We start from the raw sequence: 20,493 nt of genomic DNA, 5'->3' as shown, positions 1-20,493 counted from the left end.
ACAACATAGTATTTTCACTCTTTTTGTTGTTGTTTGCTTGCATTTTATTTTCTTTCTCATTTTTTCCCTTTTTGATCTGATTTTTCTTATGCAGCATAATAATTGTGGAAATATATACAGAAGAATTGCACATGTTTAAGATTTTTGGATTACTTGCTATCTAGGGGCAGGGAGGGAACAGAGGGAGAAAAAATCTGGAACACAAGGTTTTGCAAGGGTGAATGTTGAAAAACATCTATGCATATATTTTTAAAATAAAAGTTTTTAAAAATACAAAAAAAAAAAAAAAAAGAAATGAGTTGTAAGTTCCTAAAAAAAAAAAAAAAAAAACTACATCACATAAACACTAAGACAGCACAATCTTGCAGAGTAGAATAGAATAAAATAGTATCTTTATAATATAAATTGTGTTTTTAAATGTCCTTTTAGATTTAACCAAGTTGTTACAAGCTATTAATCAACTGAAAAGCATTTAATAAACACCTACTATATACTATATGCAAATTAAGTTATCATACCACAGTGACAGAAATACCAAATCAGCACTGTAATCCCTTTCAGTGCCCTCAAAAGACAAGTGGTTTTAAACAACTCTTTAGAGAAAAAGATAACACCATTAAGATAGCCAGAAATAAAAACTGTAAGCATTCTTGCCAAATCTGCAGTCAGATGTGGTGAATGTGGTTTGGCCACGATCAAAAATGATTGATCCAATGGTTCAGACTCAGATGATCTAAGACACCATAACAAATATTCCCTAAAGCCTCATGAAGTATCACATATCAACCCTTGTTTGCTTCCTGTGATTGAGATTCTGTGTCAGAGGTACTTGTACCTTTGCATTCTATGCAAACAAACAGCATCAGAGTCAGAAAGATATGTATTCAAGTCTCAGATCAGACATACAATGCCTGTCAGACCCTGGACAAATCACTAAAGCTCGTGGTAAAGAAGAAAAGAAAGAAAGGAGAAAGGCAAGGAAAGGGAGAGAAAAGAAAACAAACACTTATTAAGCATATATTATATGGCAGAAACTATGCTAAGTCCTTTATAAATACTATCCCATTTGATTCTCACAACAAGCTTGAGAAATAGTTGCTGTTATTATCCTCATTTTATAACTGAGGAAACTGAAGTAGGCATAGATTAAATGAGTTTCCCAGAATCATACAGCTAATAACTCTGTGAGGGCAGATTTTAATTCAGGTCTTTCTAATCTCAGGTCCAGCACTCTTATCTAATTGTACCAATTAGCTGCTTTTTAATTGCATTACTGCAAAGAAATTTTTTGATCAGGAGCTTCCTAAATCAGTAAAATTATATACAGATTAAATTATTTTTAAAAAACTGTCTTCTCACTGAAACCCAATGAATGAATCAGTCCTCAAGGAAACTTGAGAATAGTTTAAATTGGATGCTTGTAGCAGTTGCAAATTACAATTAACCTATATTTGCAATCATTATTGGCCAAAAATTAAGTGACATTTGTATATCCCTGGAGGAACAAATTTCTTGATATTCTGATACAGAAATTAGGGTTCTTGAGAAATAGTTTAGGTGTATCCAGACCAATTTTTTACTTTTAGATACAAAAGCATCTCAGATGAGGAATGGAATCCCACCCTTTCCTCCCACCCCTTACTGCTTTAAAATATACTGAATTCTCCCAAGTTCCACCTTTTAAGCACTTTAAAGTATATCTTCATTCACAAAGAGCAAAATGCAGCCTCCTCTTACATCCGAAAGAAGGGGGTGGGAAAGAAGCTTCAGTTCAACTATAAACACCCTCATGAAACAAATGTACTTTAAATAATTTCTTAGTATACCCAAGAATTCAGGAAAAAAAGATCCAAAGAAGACAAGTATGAGAGCTGCTAAATGCTAAATCAAAATGTAATGTGAAATGTCCAACAGATCTTATTCATGATACCAACTCATCTAAAACTAATAAAAAAAAAAGAAAAAGAAAAAAGAAAAAAAAAAGGGGGGGGGGAAACCACCCACAGATGTAAAGAGTTCATTCTGCCCATGGATTCATAATAGCACATCCTAGAGAATACACTCTTGCTTTTCAGCATGGAAATAACTGGCCTTTTTCAACTTACTTTTTTCTTTCATTCAAAGCAGTTGGAATCTGCTCCAATGTTAAAAGTTAACAGACTAGTCTGATATTAAGGATGGATGTGGTGTTTTAAATCACTGTACATTAAAGGACTACATAGAAATAGGTAGAATCTAAGATAGAAGAATTTATTTTCTTTTAGTGGGGAGAGAGAGTAACAAAAGGGAAGATGATTAGAAAATATCTTTCAGTTGATGTGACAAACTTTAAATGTATGTAATACTTCTATCCCCTTCCACAATTTCAAGCAGAATGATCAGACCTAAATCTCAATAAGTGGTAACTGATAATGTGTTGGAGCACAAGAAGTGAGTAAGAGAAGAAGGATACCAAAGTAATGGTAAAAGGCAATGAATTAAAGCCAAAGAGAAGGTGAAATCCTTGAACTATTTTTCAGGCCAGAAAGGTCTACTATATGGCCCAGAACAGAACATTTCATGAGTGAAGTCTCTGGAAATAACAAATCAGCATCCAAGAAAGGAGAAGAGCCCCTCAGCTTTTAACTTCTAGAAGCTAAAAAAGAATGGACCAAGCTTCTCCACACATCCTATGATCTCTTTAGATCTTTAGATACTATTCAGTTCTGTGTTTAGGAAAATGACTGGAAACTCAAGCAGGCATACTGCTTTAATATAATAAATCTGACACTAGTTTTATTTTAACTATGTTTTTTAGATTCTTCTCTCCCTAAAAAACAAAACAAAAACAAAAACATAAATACAGTTATTTGAACCAACCTAAACTGATCCTTTTAGACATATTTGTATATTTAACGGTACATTAACAAGTATACTGGACAGATTAGATGAATACTCTCATCACTTGTCTCATCTATTTTAGTTCTATCTGAACACAGTTCAAAATACACTACCTACTTTAAGAACAATAACTATCATCTGTAATAGTGTAATAATATTACAGGTGACTGACTGCATATGGTATAATTCTGCCAATTTAATTCCCTCTTTGGCTTTCCAGATCATTAAGAATATTTTACCAGATACCAGAAGCCAAACCACTCCTGGAATTATCCTGTTACTCTGGATACATTTTTCTCTTCCAAAGATCCAAACTTAACCACAGCCTCTAGGTCTGGCCCCACTCTCCAGTTTCAATTACTTTATTTCCACCTTTGCTAGAATTGGTCATCACTACTACTCCCTTCCCCTAATTTCTGCCATCAAGGGAGGACTTGAACCTGAACCTAGATTTCTGACTCCAAATTCAGTACTCCTTCCATTATGCCACTGGTGTCAGTCATGTGCTGAGCATGCTTTCTTCTTGTCATCTTCACAAGATATTTTTGGATAAGATGTTATATTGGAACCCAAATCTTCCTGAACAAAAGCCCACTTTTGTATTGCTCCTTTTACCACAAGCCTACTCTGTGTGTAACTTACATATAAATTTCAAGAACTATGTATTTAAACTTACATGTCATAGAGTCTGAAAGGCAAAACTAATAATTGTTTCATCACAAAATCACAATATTAAAAGTCCTTAAAAACCATCAAGTTTATATTTTAGGCAAGAATGTATCTAAAGCTAAGGTTCTATTTCTAAAATTTCCAGAGAGATATCAGAGCTTTCCCAAATGACCATTCTCAGGATTGCACAGCTGTGCTGCCAACTGTCCCTGGAATTTTGATCAGAATTCAGGCATAACTGGGAGACAGCCACAGGCAGAGAGATAAACAGAAATATAGAGACACAGAAACACACATTAGGGATCCAGTGACAAACAGAATAACAGAGAAAACAGAGTACTACCCAATAATAGAGCTAGATCTTAGAGATTATCTGAATCAACTCCCTTCAAAAGTGAGGAAACTAAAGTTGTTTAGCTAGTTTCTTTTTATACCTCAACAAATTGAAAATTTATAAATAAATACAAAATCTACTAAAAAGATTTTTAAACATGTAAAGCAACAATTTAATCTCTTTTCAGAAAAAGAAATGAAGAATACTTATAAATTAGATGTTTCAAAACTATCATTGCATAGGTTACATATAGTCTTTATCTTAAAAAGATGTACTTCTGTGATTGTAACAAATAGAAGACCAATAATAAGTAGTGATTAGTAACTCTAATATTTTAATCTATAAATTAGGTTATAAAATAATGATTTGCTCCTTATTTCTGAATGAAATAATCCATAAATTACATTACATTGGGAACTAAGAGACAAACTGTGAGGTTATATTGGATTTAAAATTTAACTCAGCAGATTAAGAAAACATCACCACAAGCATTCACAATTCTTTTTTAGTGGGGGAGGAAAGTCTAGACCTATGATTTCATTAGTACATGGAAAGAATATTTGGAGAAGAAATTCCATCTCTCAATTCTTCTCCCCCCACACCAAAAAAGCATTGTGAACTTAGCTTAAAAATTTGTCTTTAATTGCATATATTTAAACATATCAGATTGGTTGCTGTCTTGGGGAGGGGAAAGTAATGAATGGAGGGAAGGAGAAAAGTTCAGAACACGAAGTCTTACAAAATTGAAGGATGAAATCTATCTTTACATGTATTTGGAAAAATAAAATACTATTGATTATATATATGCATATATATATATATACACATATATATATATATATATATATATATATATATATATATATATATAAAAGACCGATGAAACAAAGAAGTTATGAAACTTTTTTTTACAGTTGTCTTTAGCACAGAAAGCTTCAGATTGCAAGTACAGTCAGTATGTTACAGGCAGCATTAGAACCCAAGCCATCCTAACTCTGGATGTTTTCCAAGACCAAACCAATGGTTTGGTCCATTAACCAAACCATTTTAAAATAATAAAATAATAAAAATGAAAGAAAACTGATATTTGAAAATGTGAACAATTAGCATACAACAAAGAAGTTTATTTCCATTTGAGGAAAAGGAAGCTTCCATAAATATCCAATAAAGAGAAACCAGAAGGAACAAAGACTATTTTTTGTTCTTCCACACTGTGTCATTTCAAGTATCCTAATGTAGAATATATTTACCAAAAAGAAGTCTTCTTCATATATAGGACATTCATAAGTAACACACAAGAGGGGAGCTTTTTCTAGATATAAATAGACCACATGGATCAAGAACCAGGAGTTTAAAACTGAGATGGACACCAAACTCCATGTAGAGTTGGAGAGACCTTCACTGAATATATGATCTCAGAAGGAATTAATACCAGATGGAAAATGCCAAGCTTAGGACCTTAAGAAAGATCTGTCCTGAAGACCACATAGCCCCCAGAAGGATGAACTGTAATAAAGCAACAAAACATGCACAAAGGACATGTCAGAGAACCATGACACTAATGTCTAATAGAGAAACCAAAACCAATTAATAAAGAGGCACAAAGCTGTGTCAAAAAGAAACAACATGAACCTTGCCCTGTACTATATCATGAATCATAGGGACTGTTATCAGTTTGGCAGGGTCTTGGAGAGATTAGATATAAAAAGGGAAAGTTTCTATCTTCTAAGATAGAAAAACCTGAGTCACAGAGATTAGTTTTAGGAGGAAGAAGAACTATCCAGGTATGGGAATCAGAATTGTCTTAACTATGAGTTCATGCACAAATACTTTCCTGAGTTCTTTCTAGGCATGTTAAACAAATCAGATACTAAATTCCCTCGAAATTCCAATGAGTATCACCTCCAAAATGGTCTCTAGATCCCTGTGTTAGAAGAGATATTCCATCATCTGGGTTACAATCACATATGATTTTCACATGCTAGGTGGTACAGGACTTGAAGTCAAAAACAGCTGAATTCAAATCCAGCCTGACATTTACTAGTTTTGTGAGCCGTGACAAGTCACTTAACTTCTGTCTACTTAAGTTTTTTTCAAAGTGTTTTAAAACACTTTGCAAACCTTATCTATATAAATGTTATGTATCTATTATTATACATATAGTGGTACATTCCTTTTCAAATGCGGGTAAGGGCAACTAATTACTTCCTAACTTTTACTTTTTCCTTCTTCTTCCAAACTTTTGCAAAGGTCATCTCTACCAGATTCAAAATAGACCCTTCTTCCTGCTCCACTCAGTCAAACTTTATTCCTGACCATATAATTAAAGAATAACTACAACTTCTTAGGAACACAAGATTGGACTTTTAGAGTTGAAAGGGCCCTTAAAGGTTGTTTAGTTCATCCCTTCAGAGTAGATAAGAGGAAACTGAGGTCTAGAGAATTGCCCAAGATCAGAATGAAAGTAATGGCTAGATACAGAACTAAGATTTTACTCCAAATCCAAATCCTTCACTGCACCAAGCTGTCTTGTTTCAGATCTTTCACTAAGCCTGCCAATGAATCACAAAAAGACCAGCCCAATATAATACCCAGATACACCATTAATTTCTAGACAAGTCAGCATTGTTTCTATATGAACATAAAAGACAGAACAATCTTTATGTAACACCAATATTACCCAACTCACATAGAAACATATGGTATACAGATTAGATTATATTAATTTTTTATTTGTTCACATAAATATTCAACATATTTTTCATTTGTGAACAAAATAGGAGATAATATAAAAAGGGACCTTTTTATAGACTGTTCTATTCTCTGCCTTTACAATAATCATTTGTTGAGTGATTTTAATATACAATTTAGTCCTTTTAAATATTTATAAATAATGCTGCCATTCAGACTGTCTCATTCACCAATATTTGTTTTTTATTTTTTCTCCTCTTTTAAATATATGATAAGATTGGTGTGCTACAATGAACTGATTTTATTCATTTCAAGTTGCTTAATGCTTTGTAACTCTTGAAAATGTCCACTTGCAATGCCTTGACATTCTTTTGCAGGGGAAAAAAAGTGAACATGCAGAAGACCTATTTATTGATTTCTGGATACATCTCAACTACATTGTAACCTCCCTGTGGCTGAGCTACATTTTATATTCTTTGTTGCCTCTAGTATCTACTACACTGTTAGCAGTCTCAAATATTTTTTCATTGATTGATTTTGTCAGTCTGCCAGTGACATTCATCTCCCTGCTGGGATTTCCACCTCAAAATTCCACAAGCACCAAAAAAGGATGCCCAAAAAGGAATTCAACAATTCTGCTCCCGATTTTCCTACTCTGAGTGAAAGACCATTTTTCCAGACCCCAAGATACATGGTCTCAGAGTCCTTCTTCACTCTTTTATTTCCATTACTCCACATATCCAATAAGTTTGCTCGTCAGCTGTACTACCACAACATCTCTGATCTGTTGGCTATCGTTGCATCAAAATGAAAACATCCTACTTCAGGCTCCTATAACCTCAGACCAAAACTATCACAACAGCTTCTTCTTATAAGAGAAAGCAAATTACCATATCCTTAATTAGTACTTAGAAGATATTATCCTAACAGTGATACCTTGAGGATCTCTTATACTGAAGACTATAGAAGGAAAAGGCCTTTCTTTTATAAGCATTAAATCCTTCCCAAAGACTAGAATGCACAAAAGAGGGAGTTAGTACAAAAATGTTTTTTTTGAGCTCTTAAACGACAATACTAATTTTACATACTTATAATTTGAAAAAGATTAACTAGGTTTTTTTTATCAACAAACTGTTAATCCATTATTTTTGATCCATTATCATGCTATTGATCTTTAAAATATAGTTTTAAAATCATTATAACTGGAATAGGATGACCTGAGAGATCCCCTAGTCTACCATCACAGAGGAGGAAATTCTTTCAAAGCCACACAGATAGAGGATTCAAATCAATGGCTTCATCATTAGCTATCACTTGATCAAAGTTAATAAACTAGTAAATCGGTTGATTAGATAATCTTTTTTACTGACTTTTCCCAAAAATGAATCTTAATCTCATCACATCACAGCTTTCCACATATCCATGCGTCCCTATCTCACAATGCATTGGACTTATAGTTTGCAAATCTTATATTTCAAGTAGCGTTCAAGATTCTTTGCCACTATTTTAAAGTAATCTTTGTTAAAAATTTTTGTAATGCCAAATTTAAGTAAGCTACAAAAAAGAAAATGAAAGTTAATGAAAGAAAAGAATGCCCCCAAACAAATTAAAATACTATACTTAATATCTCTGCTCTAAAAGCTTGCTACACAACAGGAAAAACAATAACATGCTTACTACTGTAAGTATCCCTGTAATATAAGCCTTAAACATGCTCTCAATGTAGCTGAGATAATAAGTAGGTAAACATAGTAAGCATCAATTCTGAGAACTTGTAACAGTTAACCACAGAAGTTAAGTACATCTAAAAGCTTGTTAATCTATTCAACAAACTACTTGTGGGTTTATCACTTATGGTACTTCTATGATTTGAGATAAACTGCAACTGAACTGCACTTGTAAATGAGATTTTCAGGCAATTCATTGGCATTTGATCTTTCTGATTTTCCATTTGATTCTTTCTGGATGTGGAGCTACATGAATATTTGTGGTCATTCAGGGCAGGGCTCTAAATTAGGGAGTGTCTCCTCAAGACAACACACAAAGAGCCAAAAGCCAAAGACATGCTTCCCTTTCCTCAAAGGCTTCCTTCCTGTTCTCTGACTTAAATATTTCCAATCTTCTTCCTCTGGAGGGAATTACAGACTCCTCCTTTCTGTTGCAGAATTCACCCACCTACACACCAGAGTCTGCAGGACAGGGCAGGGCTGAGTAGACAAATTACTAGGGATTTCTATGCATTGACTTTTGTTTCCTAGCCATTTAATGGACATTACAATTGTTCTTACACTAAGCAGGCTCCAGCAACTCATGTAGCAAATCCTAAATACATACCTGTATTTTTAGATAGAAAGTGTTTACAGGGAGAATTAAAATTCGATATGGTCACGTATCAGTTAGGAAACAAAGTTCCAAACAAAAGCTTCAAGAAAACTCTGGAAATGGCATTTCTCCACCCCCAGATATTCATATTAATTGTATAAAGCTTGACTGTACGGTTTGAGACTGAGGTTTGTTTGCTTATTAATCTCTACATCACAAAAATAACACCACTGTACAACAGGAAATATAAACGAAAGGAGGTCAAAAACAGTTTACCTTGACAAATTCCTAAAGGGTCAGGCAAGAGCTGCTGCCCTGCTACTCTTTCATTCACTACCTAAGACAAGTGATATTTCAAATGTCTGCATCCTAGAATCTTTACTGACAATTCCTTCTGATATGTGAAGACTTCATATAACTGCCCTGTTTCACTTAAAAGTTCCTTCAATTTTCAGTCTAAGCAAGAACTATTTCAAGAAAAGAACTCCTCCCTTTCAAGCCCCCAGAAGTAGCCACCTTCCTATTCCTCTAAATATATTAACAAGAGATAAATCAAAATTCAAACTATTTCAGTCACTAAAAATGCTACCTCATTATTCTTTAATTGAATCACAATTTTCCCTGACTCATTTTATAGCTAAATCTAAACATTTTTATTATTCATTTGATATATTGTGAGTATGCTATTCAACTACATATTAGACCCAGCTGACAAGTTGGCTAGTTTTGTTCAAGTGTTTCCCTTCCTCCTCTTTATTTTTTTATTGTAAAGGATGGCTCTCTGGAAGGGGAAGAGAAAAGGGATATATACTAGGAAATTAAAGCAATGTAAATAAATATTAATAAAAATAATTAGGTGTACATAAAGATGCAGTTAAGACTGGATGGAACTAAATGGAAAACTCAGGAATCCCTCCCCCCAAAAGTCACCTAATCAACCAATCTAATGAATGCTTAATTAGCTCCCATCAAGTGCTAGTTCATGATTTGTGGCATATTATAATAAGAATGAGATCTGCATCTGAATCCCAGTTCTACCACTAAGTAGGTATTTGACAGAGGAAATGTTATTTCCTTTATCTGGAGCTCAATTTCCCTGTCTGTAAAATAATGGGATTGTATTAGACACCTAAAATCTATTCCAGTTTTTGTATAATATAATACATGACATTTTAAGAAATAGATCAGAACCTATCTAGAATTTAGAAATCTATTTAGCAATAGAAATTAACTGACTGGGCCAGAATCAAACTACTAACAAACGCCAGAGACAAGATCAGAATAAGATCTTTATCTCAGCACTAACCCTCACAGCCTTGGTTTTAAAGAAGCTACCCTTGTGAAATAGGAATTTGTCAGCCCAATCATCATCATACCAACTGCCAACTTACTGCCACCAACAAAGCAGGCAAGTCAATTTGAAGTAGAAAGTAGTCAGAAGTAGAGAGCTGGACAATCAACGGGTTGCTTAAGCAAGTGCACTTATTCAACAATCACAGCTACTGAATACCAAGATAAGAAAGTTCTTCTTATCAAAGTCCTTGGCACTATCAAACAGTTCCATGTTAAAAATAGATATTAATTAAAATGACCCTAAAGATACATTATAATCACTTTTGCTGACATGTCTTTATGACCATTAGATTTTTTTCTTCTACTCTGCAACTGGTTCTATCTTTGGATGGTCTCTTGTTAGAATGAAAGATTTTGCAAAGTAGACACCATCTCACTTTTCTATTTGTATTCTATTTGTATTTCTATTTGTATTCTATTTGTATTCTATTGTATTCTATTTTTATGTATTGTATGAAACAAAGCACTAGATTTGTACATAGTAAGCCCTTAATAAATGCTTTTTCATTCATTCAATCTATCCACCATACAATGTTTCCTTTATGAAACAATAATATAAAATCAATAACACCATATAAAACATATTCAAACTGCATAACCCTAGGAATGATAGTCTATATTTACACTAAGCTTTTTGGTTAGCTTACAAATCACTCCACATGTGTTATCACATTTGATCATCAGGAGGTATATAATTATTAAATATTACCACTCTGATTTTATAGATGAGTAAATGAAGGCTTCAATAGTTTCTAGGATTTAGGGACAACTAGATGGCTCAGTGGATAGAGTATTAAGCCTCAAGTTGGGAGAACCTGAGTTCAAATCCAGCCTCAGACACATAATACTAGTTGTGTGACCCTGGGAAAGTCACTTAACCCCAATTGCCTCAAAAAAAAAAAAATAGTTTAAGATTTGTCTGAGGCCATATGGAGAGTAAGTGGCAAAACCCAGATTTGAATGCATACTAAATCTTGAAGAAATGCAGGATACCTAAAATTAGAGAAGCTACTCCAAATGCTGATAGGGACTATTTGTGTCTGATCTGAGGCTAAGCTCATATTTGTCTGATCAGCTTCAGTTTGTCTGATCAGCCTCAGTTGAACACACTGCAACTCAATACCATTTTGGTCCTCTTCGAGAACAAACGACAACAACCAACCAACCAATCTCAAAGGAAAAGTAAGAGCTCCAAATTCTAATCCATATAATTACATTCATTCAGGAATTGACTAAAACAAGTTGAATTAGACCTTTCCATATAAAAGTCCTCATAGTTAATTATTACCTAACTATCCTTAAGTTAACAGCATTATACAATTTCCAACCAAGATGTAAGTCACATTATATTAAAGAGCTTCCAAAGTAAAAAATTACAAGTTATTTATCCTTGGTAGAGTCAAACTTTTATGAAAAATCAGTGAAACTCCTGGCATTTCCTCCATTTTAAAGAATGTTTAGGGGAAAAAAATTCTTTAAAAATGTGCTGAAGATTTGATAAAATCCAACATCCATTCCTATTAAAAACACTTGAGAGTATAGGAATAAATGGACTTTTCCTTAAAATAATCAGCAGCATCTATTTAAAACCAAGTAAGCATCATATGTAATGGAGACAAACTGCAACCATTCCCAATAAGATCTGGAGTGAAACAAGGTTGCCCACTATCACCGTTACTATTTAATATTGTATTAGAAACGCTAGCTATAGCAATAAGAGCTGAGAAAGAGATTAAAGGAATAAGAATAGGCAATGAGGAAGCCAAATTATCACTCTTTGCCGATGACATGATGGTATACTTAGAGAATCCCAGAGATTCTGCTAAAAAGTTATTAGAAATAATCCACAACTTTAGCAAAGTTGCTGGTTATAAAATAAACCCACATAAGTCATCAGCATTCTTATATATCACTAACAAAATCCAACAGTCAGAGTTACAAAGAGAAATTCCATTTAAAGTAACTACTGATAATATAAAATATTTAGGAATCTATCTGCCAAGGGAAAATCAGAAACTTTATGAGCAAAATTACAGACCACTTTTCACACAAATTAAGTCTGATCTAACCAATTGGAAAAATATTAAATGCTCTTGGATAGGGCGAGCAAATATAATAAAGATGACAATATTACCTAAACTAATCTATTTATTTAGCGCTATACCAATTAGACTCCCAAAAAACTATTTTAATGACCTAGAAAAAATAACAACAAAGTTCATATGGAAAAACAAAAGGTCAAGAATTTCAAGGATTAATGAAAAAAAAATCAAATGATGGTGGCTTAGCTGTACCAGATCTAATATTATATTATAGAGCAGCAGTTACCAAAACTATTTGGTATTGGCTAAGGAATAGATTAGTTGATCAGTGGAATAGATTAGGTTCAAGGGATAAAACAGTCAACAAATATAGCAACCTAGTCTTTGACAAACCCAAAGATCCCAGCTTTTGGGATAAGAACTTACTGTTTGATAAAAATTGCTGGGAAAATTGGAAACTAATATGGCAGAAACTAGGCATTGATCCATACTTAACGCCGTACACCAAGATAAGGTCAAAATGGGTTCATGACCTAGGCATAAAGAATGAAATTATTAATAAATTAGAGGAACATAGGATAGTTTACCTCTCAGACCTGTGGAAGGGGAAGGTCTTTATGACCAAAGCAGAACTAGAGATCATTACTGATCACAAAATAGAAAATTTCGATTATACCAAACTGAAAAGTTTTTGTACAAACAAAACTAATGCAGACAAGATTAGAAGGGAAGCAATAAACTGGGAAAATATTTTTACAGTCAAAGGTTCTGATAAAGGCCTCATTTCCAAAATATATAGAGAATTAACTCTAATTTATAAAAAATCAAGCCATTCTCCAATTGAAAAATGGTCAAAGGATATGAACAGACAATTCTCAGATGAAGAAATTGAAACTATTTCTAGTCATATGAAAAGATGCTCCAAGTCATTATTAATCAGAGAAATGCAAATTAAGACAACTCTAAGATACCACTACACACCTGTCAGATTGGCTAAGATGACAGGAAAAAATAATGATGATTGTTGGAGGGGATGCGGGAAAACTGGGACATTGATGCATTGTTGGTGGAGTTGTGAACGAATCCAACCATTTTGGAGAGTAGTTTGGAACTATGCTCAAAAAGTTATCAAACTGTGCATACCCTTTGATCCAGCAGTGTTACTACTGGGATTATATCCCAAAGAGATTATAAAGAAGGGAAAGGGACCTGTATGTGCACGAATGTTTGTGGCAGCCCTTTTTGTAGTGGCTAGAAACTGGAAACTGAATGGATGTCCATCAGTTGAAGAATGGCTGAATAAATTGTGGTATATGAAAATTATGGAATATTACTGTTCTGTAAGAAATGACCAACAGGATGATTTCAGAAAGGCCTGGAGAGACTTACACGAACTGATGCTGAGTGAAATGAGCAGGACCAGGAGATCATTATATACTTATATACATTATAAACAACAATACTAGATGATGACCAGTTCTGATGGACCAGGCCATCCTCAGCAACGAGATCAACCAAATCATTTCTAATGGAGCAGTAATGAACTGAACTAGCTATACCCAGAAAAAGAACTCTGGGAGATGACTAAAAACCATTACATTGAATTCTCAATCCCTATATTTATGCACACCTGCATTTTTGATTTCCTTCACAAGCTAATTGTACAATAATTCAGAGTCTGATTCTTTTTGTACAGCAAAATAATGTTTTGGTCATGTATACTTATTGTGTATCTAAGTTATATTTTAATATATTTAACATCTACTGGTCATCCTGCCATTTAGGGGAGGGGGTGAGGGGGGGTAAGAGGTGAAAAATTGGAACAAGAGGTTTGGCAATTGTTAATGCTGTAAAGTTACCCATGTATATATCCTGTAAATAAAAGGCTATTAAATTAAAAAAAAAAAATGTGCTGAAGTCCCAAGATTTTTACTGATAACTTATCATCATTAGCTTCTGCTTGTCTAGTTGCAGATTACTTACTGTGATAGATTGAAAAGAAATCCATAAAATTCAGCTATGAACATTCAAATACAGACTATCAAGACCAATGGCACATAGTGGGGAGGAGGGGAAAAAAGCAAAATTAACTCTAGAAGCAGAAAGGCTACATCTTCTACAATCAACACTCAATTATTTGCATGAATGGAGGTAAACAAAACTGTACATAAAAGCCATGGGTAACCCAGAATTCAGACCTCTTTGGATTTGAAATATAATTTTTGCCATATATATTTAAACACAAATGTGCATGCTTCCTGGGAATTCACTTCAAATAAAATAATGAAACCACAGGATCCTGGCCAATTTCCTCATTCTGCCCTATGGCTCAACTCCTCCCTCTAACTCAGATGCAAACAGAATGGAAGAACTTAGTATGTTCCAAATTTTTAATAAAAATCATACATTCTAAGCCACTCATTTTCCTTCTATTCTGAATAACTTTTGCAAGAACAAACTTCCCCCAAATGATATAAAGCTCTTGGTCCGAATGGTCCCAAAGTCATGATGCTATTCTCAAAACTAAGTAAACCCATTCTCAAATTTTTCCATAAAGCAGAACTGTACAATTAAATGTTTGGATTTCAAATTTTTTCCTTGACAGACTTACATGAACTGATGCTGAATGAAGTGAGCAGAACCAAGAACAAAAAGATTATGTAATGATGAACTGTGAAGGACTTGGTTCTTCTCAACAATGTGTTGATCCAAGACAATTTCAATAGACTTGGGATAGAAAAAGTCATCCTCATTCAGAGAGAGTAATATAGAAACTGAATATGGATCAAAGTATAGTATTTTCACTTTTTATTTGTTTTCTTTCTCATGATTTCTTCCCTTTTGGTCTGATTTTTCTTGCATAATATGACAAATATAGAAATATGTTTAAAAGAATTACACATATTTAATCTATATCCGATTACTTGCTATCCTGGCAGGGTAAGAGAAGGAAGGAGAAAAAATTGGAATACAAAGTTTTACAAAAATGAATGTTGAAAACTATCTTTACATGTATTTGGAAAATAAAATACTATTGGAAATTTAAAAATAAAATAAAAACAAATTATTTACCTGGATGCTACATAGGAAGCAGTTTAAGAAAGTAAATAAGTTAACAAGAGTATAATTAATGTCAGTATATTTTTGAATAGAAATATTCAAATGAATATAAAGTTCTTATGTCTAATAAGGGCATGTATGATAAAAAAAAAGTATAAAACAGCTATAAGGAAACACAAATCCTCATTTGAAGACATGGAGAATTCCCTACAATCTAAAGAGTTAAGGGAAAATTTTATATATATCCATGGATGACAATTAAGAGGCACATCTACATTTTAATCTATTTTTGCTATTAACATATTGCATCAATTCATTAATTTGCAACCAATTTTCTCATCACATTTAGTGATGAGAAATTTATCTTTAAAAGGTAAAATTATAATGGTGAAACAAAACACTATCTGGTAATGTTAAACTCACTACCTGATATCACTCATCAACAAAAATGAGATCACTCTGGATAAATAGAAATAAAATTCTCTTTACTTACAATCAACTTCACATTACTGAGAACAAAAATGAACAGTATCATACTGGCCTATGTTAATCAAATCTGCCAGTATTACTAAAGGATGCTTACTTATACTATGAGTCATAAAGCACCATCTCAGAAGCATCTTGAATGAAGGAGTGAATTCAATCTGATGATAATTTTTTTTTTTTACAGTTCATAAGTAAATGAAAGTTGGCTTTTGCTTTCTTTATTATTTTCTGTGGAAACTGTATTCTGCACCTTACAGGATAAAAAGGAAAAACACTGATTCTGAACTATGAAGGGCTCAAATCATACCCCAAAATTTAAAACTATGTAATGGTGGGTTTGCATTTTTAATTCATAGGTATCATACCACAATGTCAGCATAGACTAATCAAAAGAAAGTATTGTATAGCTAAAAACTGGCTGGAATTCAAACTGTGAACCTTTTAACTTCTCTATAAGGAAAGCCCACTTCCTCAAAAAGCTGCCAAGATAAGTCATGTTTTGTAATTCCACCTTCCATTAATGCTTCCTTACTGGGACACTCCAAGAAAAAAGAAAAAAAAAACTTCTAGAGAAAGATACTCTCTTAAAGCAATACTTCAAAATTGTAAAAGATCAGCTATGTAAACCTGAAATACTTAAGATAACCACTGTGAACATAAGGTAAGCTAAGGATTCTACCTCATTCAGCTTTTGCCCCTAAAACCACAATTTCGCATATACCCTATGATCTCCATAAAATAAATCAACCTTTGTTGTTATGACTGATGGTAGGCATGCCTTAACTTTTATTTACAAAGACCTTCCTCCTGATATTAATGATTTTCTGACTATACAGCTTTATCACTACATTAAAGTGGGGGGTGAGGGTTAATGCAACATTTTATAATGTTTCAGAATAGATTTAGGAAGCTCAACTATTCAAATAAATCAATGCAGTGTATTTTTAAGGTAAAATATTAGGGATTATACAACATAAAAGGAAATGTGATCTATTCTGTTCTCACTATATATTCTTGGATTTAATTCCAAGAAGGTGGGGGTGGGGAAGAAAGTCAAAATTGTCACTTTCTTTTCCTGGAAATCAATGTTTTCACTGGATAAAAAATCCCAAACTTTTGCCTTCCTGTAGTTATGAACTTCCAACTTGTGATTAATACAACATTAATGATTTCTTGATATCTTCAATAAACCATTAATTTCTTTTTTACAGCCAATTTTCCAGCACTGACTAAAGAACCTTCTTAGTTCAAAATAACAGTATCTCTACTTTCTCAGTCAGTGTCTTTTCCCTGCCTCAGGAGGATAGAAGACTGAAATCAAATAATAGAAATGAATTATGGGCCTCATAACATAGAGCAGTGTTAAAACTAATCAACCAACAGCAAAAGTAGTGAGGGGTTGTTTCTATTTTTAAAATGTTTTATGACTTTAAAGAGAAAACCCTGCAGAGAAATATGAAACCAAGCTGCACAATGAAATCCAAAATGCATTTGATGTCTTCATCCCTGCTGAGGTATTAATCCTAATCCACAAGCAGACCTATGGTAGTGATTCATTTCAGATTTGTCTGTAAACTAAATGTGTCCATACACAAGCAAGAGTGATTCCATACTGCAATTTTTTATTCTTATTTATGGGGCAATAAAAGACTACCATTGCCTAGCTCATAATAGGCACTTAATGAATGCTAGTTGATTGACTACACTACACATTTAAAAAAAAAAAAAAAAAGACAGAAATCCTGAAATTAACACAAATATCTTTTCAATAAAAATCCTAAATATTTATTTACTCAAGTGGCAACAGTTATGATCGTTCCCGTAGTGCAGAGGATCAAAATCCACAGAATTAAATTTACTTTGTTCTGCAAATGATAACACTTTATTTCCTTACACATTAACTTCTGGTAGCAATCTTGGTTCCAATTGAGTGACATAGCAGGTGTCAGATCAGGAAGTCAAACAGAAAGTACCATGACAGGAATAAAAACAATGCACCTGGAGCAGGGACTAAGAGGGAGAACTATACTCAGCAGCATAACTTTCCTCAATAATGTAACAACCAGTTTTGGAGTTTTCCATCCCAAAGGCAAAAGTAAATATTTGAATTTGGATGAGAATAACTTTATTGCCAGAATGAAAAGTACCCCAATTATTTTGCTACATCTACAATCAATAGAAACAGACTATCAACTCTGCACATTAGAGTTATAAAAGAGAAGTATCAACTTTGTGTATTCTATGTGTTACATAGCTAAACTCAGCTTAACAAAATCAGGCCCAAGGAGATCATAAGGTGCTACCATAAAAATTAACTGCAGATAGCAGAAATTTAACCCCTTAACCCAGAAGTGTTTTTAAATATTCTGCCTGCCCTGGAGCAAAACAACTTTCCAGAACACAAATACCATAAAAATCTCTAATCAGGAACGTCTATTTCCTCACACTTATTTTCTATTAAACCTAAGCAAAACAATATCTGAGCGTCTTGTATTACAAAGCAGTAATAACTGCTTCTTTTAGCAATAAAGCTTTGGAGCTTAGAGTATACAAATTCCCCTTTACTTGGTATCTTTGTGAGAAGAAAAATTCACTAAGAACAATATCAACAGGTGACTTACAGAAATACACCAAGTCACTCTTTGCTTTTTTTCCTGAGGGAAATAATTTTGCAAACCAAAAAAAAAGAAAGAAAGAAAGAAAGAAAAGAAAAAAGTCCCCCCTCCTTTTTTCTGCTCTATTTTTACAGTCTAGTGCAATGGTATTTTGGATGAATGCCAAGAGTTTTCTTTTCAGGGGCTTACCAGATAAATGCCAGATTCTCAAATCATTTTAGGAGCATTTTCTCATACTGTTTCACAGAACTCAGAATTAATAAGGATCCAACAGTTACAACTTTTCAAATGCAAATATGCTTCAATCTAGTAAATACAGGCCCCTCTTCAACAATTTGTCTAGTGTCTGTGTCAATATAACTCAGAGAATAACCTTTGTTTATCCCAAAATTAAAATCCACACATTGCAGTCAGGTTATCCCCAACTCAGTAGCAAATTAAGTGGTCCAGGTTTCAAACTGCACTGTGCAAGATCGTTTTAAATTACTATTATTTCACATTTTAAGCCAAGGTGCTCAAAACAGACGTTCTGGAGTGACAGTAGTGTCATAAAGTATAAACAAGTTACTAAACCTGGATTCTAGAGCTGGTTCTATTCCCAGAAAGCTGTGTGACCCCAGACAAGTCACAACCTCTTTGTGTTTCAGCTTTCTCAGTTGTAAAAAGGCTCAGACAATTTCTAAGGTGGCTTCCAGTTGTAAAATTCTGACTCATGGCTCTATGGCCGATGATCACGGTCTAACACTTGTCCTTGCCTTTGCTAGGTCATCTGTCCTACCCAGCAGCACTCCAAGGGTGGACAGGGGGATACTGGGGAGGGAGGAAGAGGAGAACTTGGACTTCCAGCAGTCTCAGACAAGAGCTGATGATGACAAACTTGAAGCTATTCTACCAAAAGGGCACATCGAGTTCGTTTTCTCCAGGTTAAACTTGCACAACTCTTAAGTGGTTGGATTTATTCCTTCCTAGTTATTGGCTTTACCTTTCTCCTTGTTTGGTGTTAGAAGGGGGAGGGTGCAGGACAGTCTGATTCCCCTCCATCTCCACCACGCACTTTGTATTCAGTTCCAGTTCTGGGAAGGGGGCAAAAAGAAAGAACGTTTCAAAATGTGGACAATCCATCACCCACTCCCTCCTCCCCCTGCACAGACGACAGAGGACCCGAGGTTCGGGTGTGCTCCATCCCTTCCCGACGCTCCCCTTCCACCAGGGCTCTGCAGCGGGGATGGGCACCCACTTTAGGAATGGCCCTTGGGGGGTTGGGGAACGGCCCGGCAGCAGCTGAGCACTGCTCGGGGCAGAGGCGCGGAGGAGAGTGCAATCCGTGTACCGGGAGACAGCACCGGCCACCGGAGATGCAGAGCTCCCAGCAGCGGCCACTCTCCGCTCGGCTCTCTGCCCTTCCACCCGCCGGCTTCCCTCCGAATTCCCCTCCCACCCTCCACCCCCGCCCGCCAGCAAACCTCCCCAGCCCGAGCGCTTTCCAAAGTTGCCCTCCTGCCCGCGGAGTCCAGGGAGAAAGAGGAGGAGGAAGAGGACGGGTGTGGGGGGGAAGCGAAGAGACTTACCTCGTCGGTTCATGGGCCGAACTCTCACGGCAACTTTTACCTTGGTATCCGACATGTTTTCCAAGCCCCCCTGCCCCCCCCCTCCCCCAGCCAGCCCCGCACGCGCCCAGCGCCCGGACTCCGCGGCCCCCCTAGGGCGGCAGCCCAGTTCACACGGCGCCTCGCGGGGAAGCCTCCGTGCGCGGCCTCGGCCGCTGCGCCGTCTGCAGCGAAGGGCGGTGCAACGTCGGAAGGTCCATCCCGGGGGAAGCGCAAGACACCAGGAACCGCTGCCCGAGAGGCGAGAGAGGCGGGCGGGAGGAGGGCGGAGGGAGGGGGCGAGGAGGAGAGAGCCTGTCGCTGCTGCGCCTGAACTCCCGGCTCTAGCCTCGTTTGCATAACTGAGCTCCCCGCGCGGGCGCTGCTCGCCGCAGCCCGGGCGGCGGCCCCATCCCGACCGCCATCTTCCGCCCACAGCCCCGGCGGCGGCGGCG

General features: G+C 35.4%; 1 protein-coding gene across 4 annotated transcripts in view; it reads right to left on the bottom strand.

Moving 5' to 3' along the window:
• The window catches only part of KIF13A (kinesin family member 13A), a 247,494-nt gene extending 227,373 nt beyond the window's left edge, over positions 1 to 20,121 (bottom strand). For 3 of the 4 annotated variants that reach the window (XM_031946800.1, XM_031946801.1, XM_031946806.1), the window contains exons 1-2: positions 20,021 to 20,121; positions 19,435 to 19,525 (exon numbers count right to left, since the gene is read on the bottom strand). In XM_031946800.1, coding sequence (XP_031802660.1) covers positions 19,435 to 19,525; positions 20,021 to 20,075 — 146 coding nt within the window. In that variant the 5' untranslated portion in view covers positions 20,076 to 20,121. The remainder of the gene's footprint in view (positions 1 to 19,434; positions 19,526 to 20,020) is intronic. The other variant, XM_031946802.1, reaches the window with a different exon arrangement.
• Positions 20,122 to 20,493: the final 372 nt, after the last annotated feature.

This window comes from Sarcophilus harrisii, chromosome 1, assembly GCF_902635505.1.
Source record: "Sarcophilus harrisii chromosome 1, mSarHar1.11, whole genome shotgun sequence".
NCBI lineage: Eukaryota > Metazoa > Chordata > Mammalia > Dasyuromorphia > Dasyuridae > Sarcophilus > Sarcophilus harrisii.
This window is presented reverse-complemented; position numbering and strand designations above follow the sequence as displayed.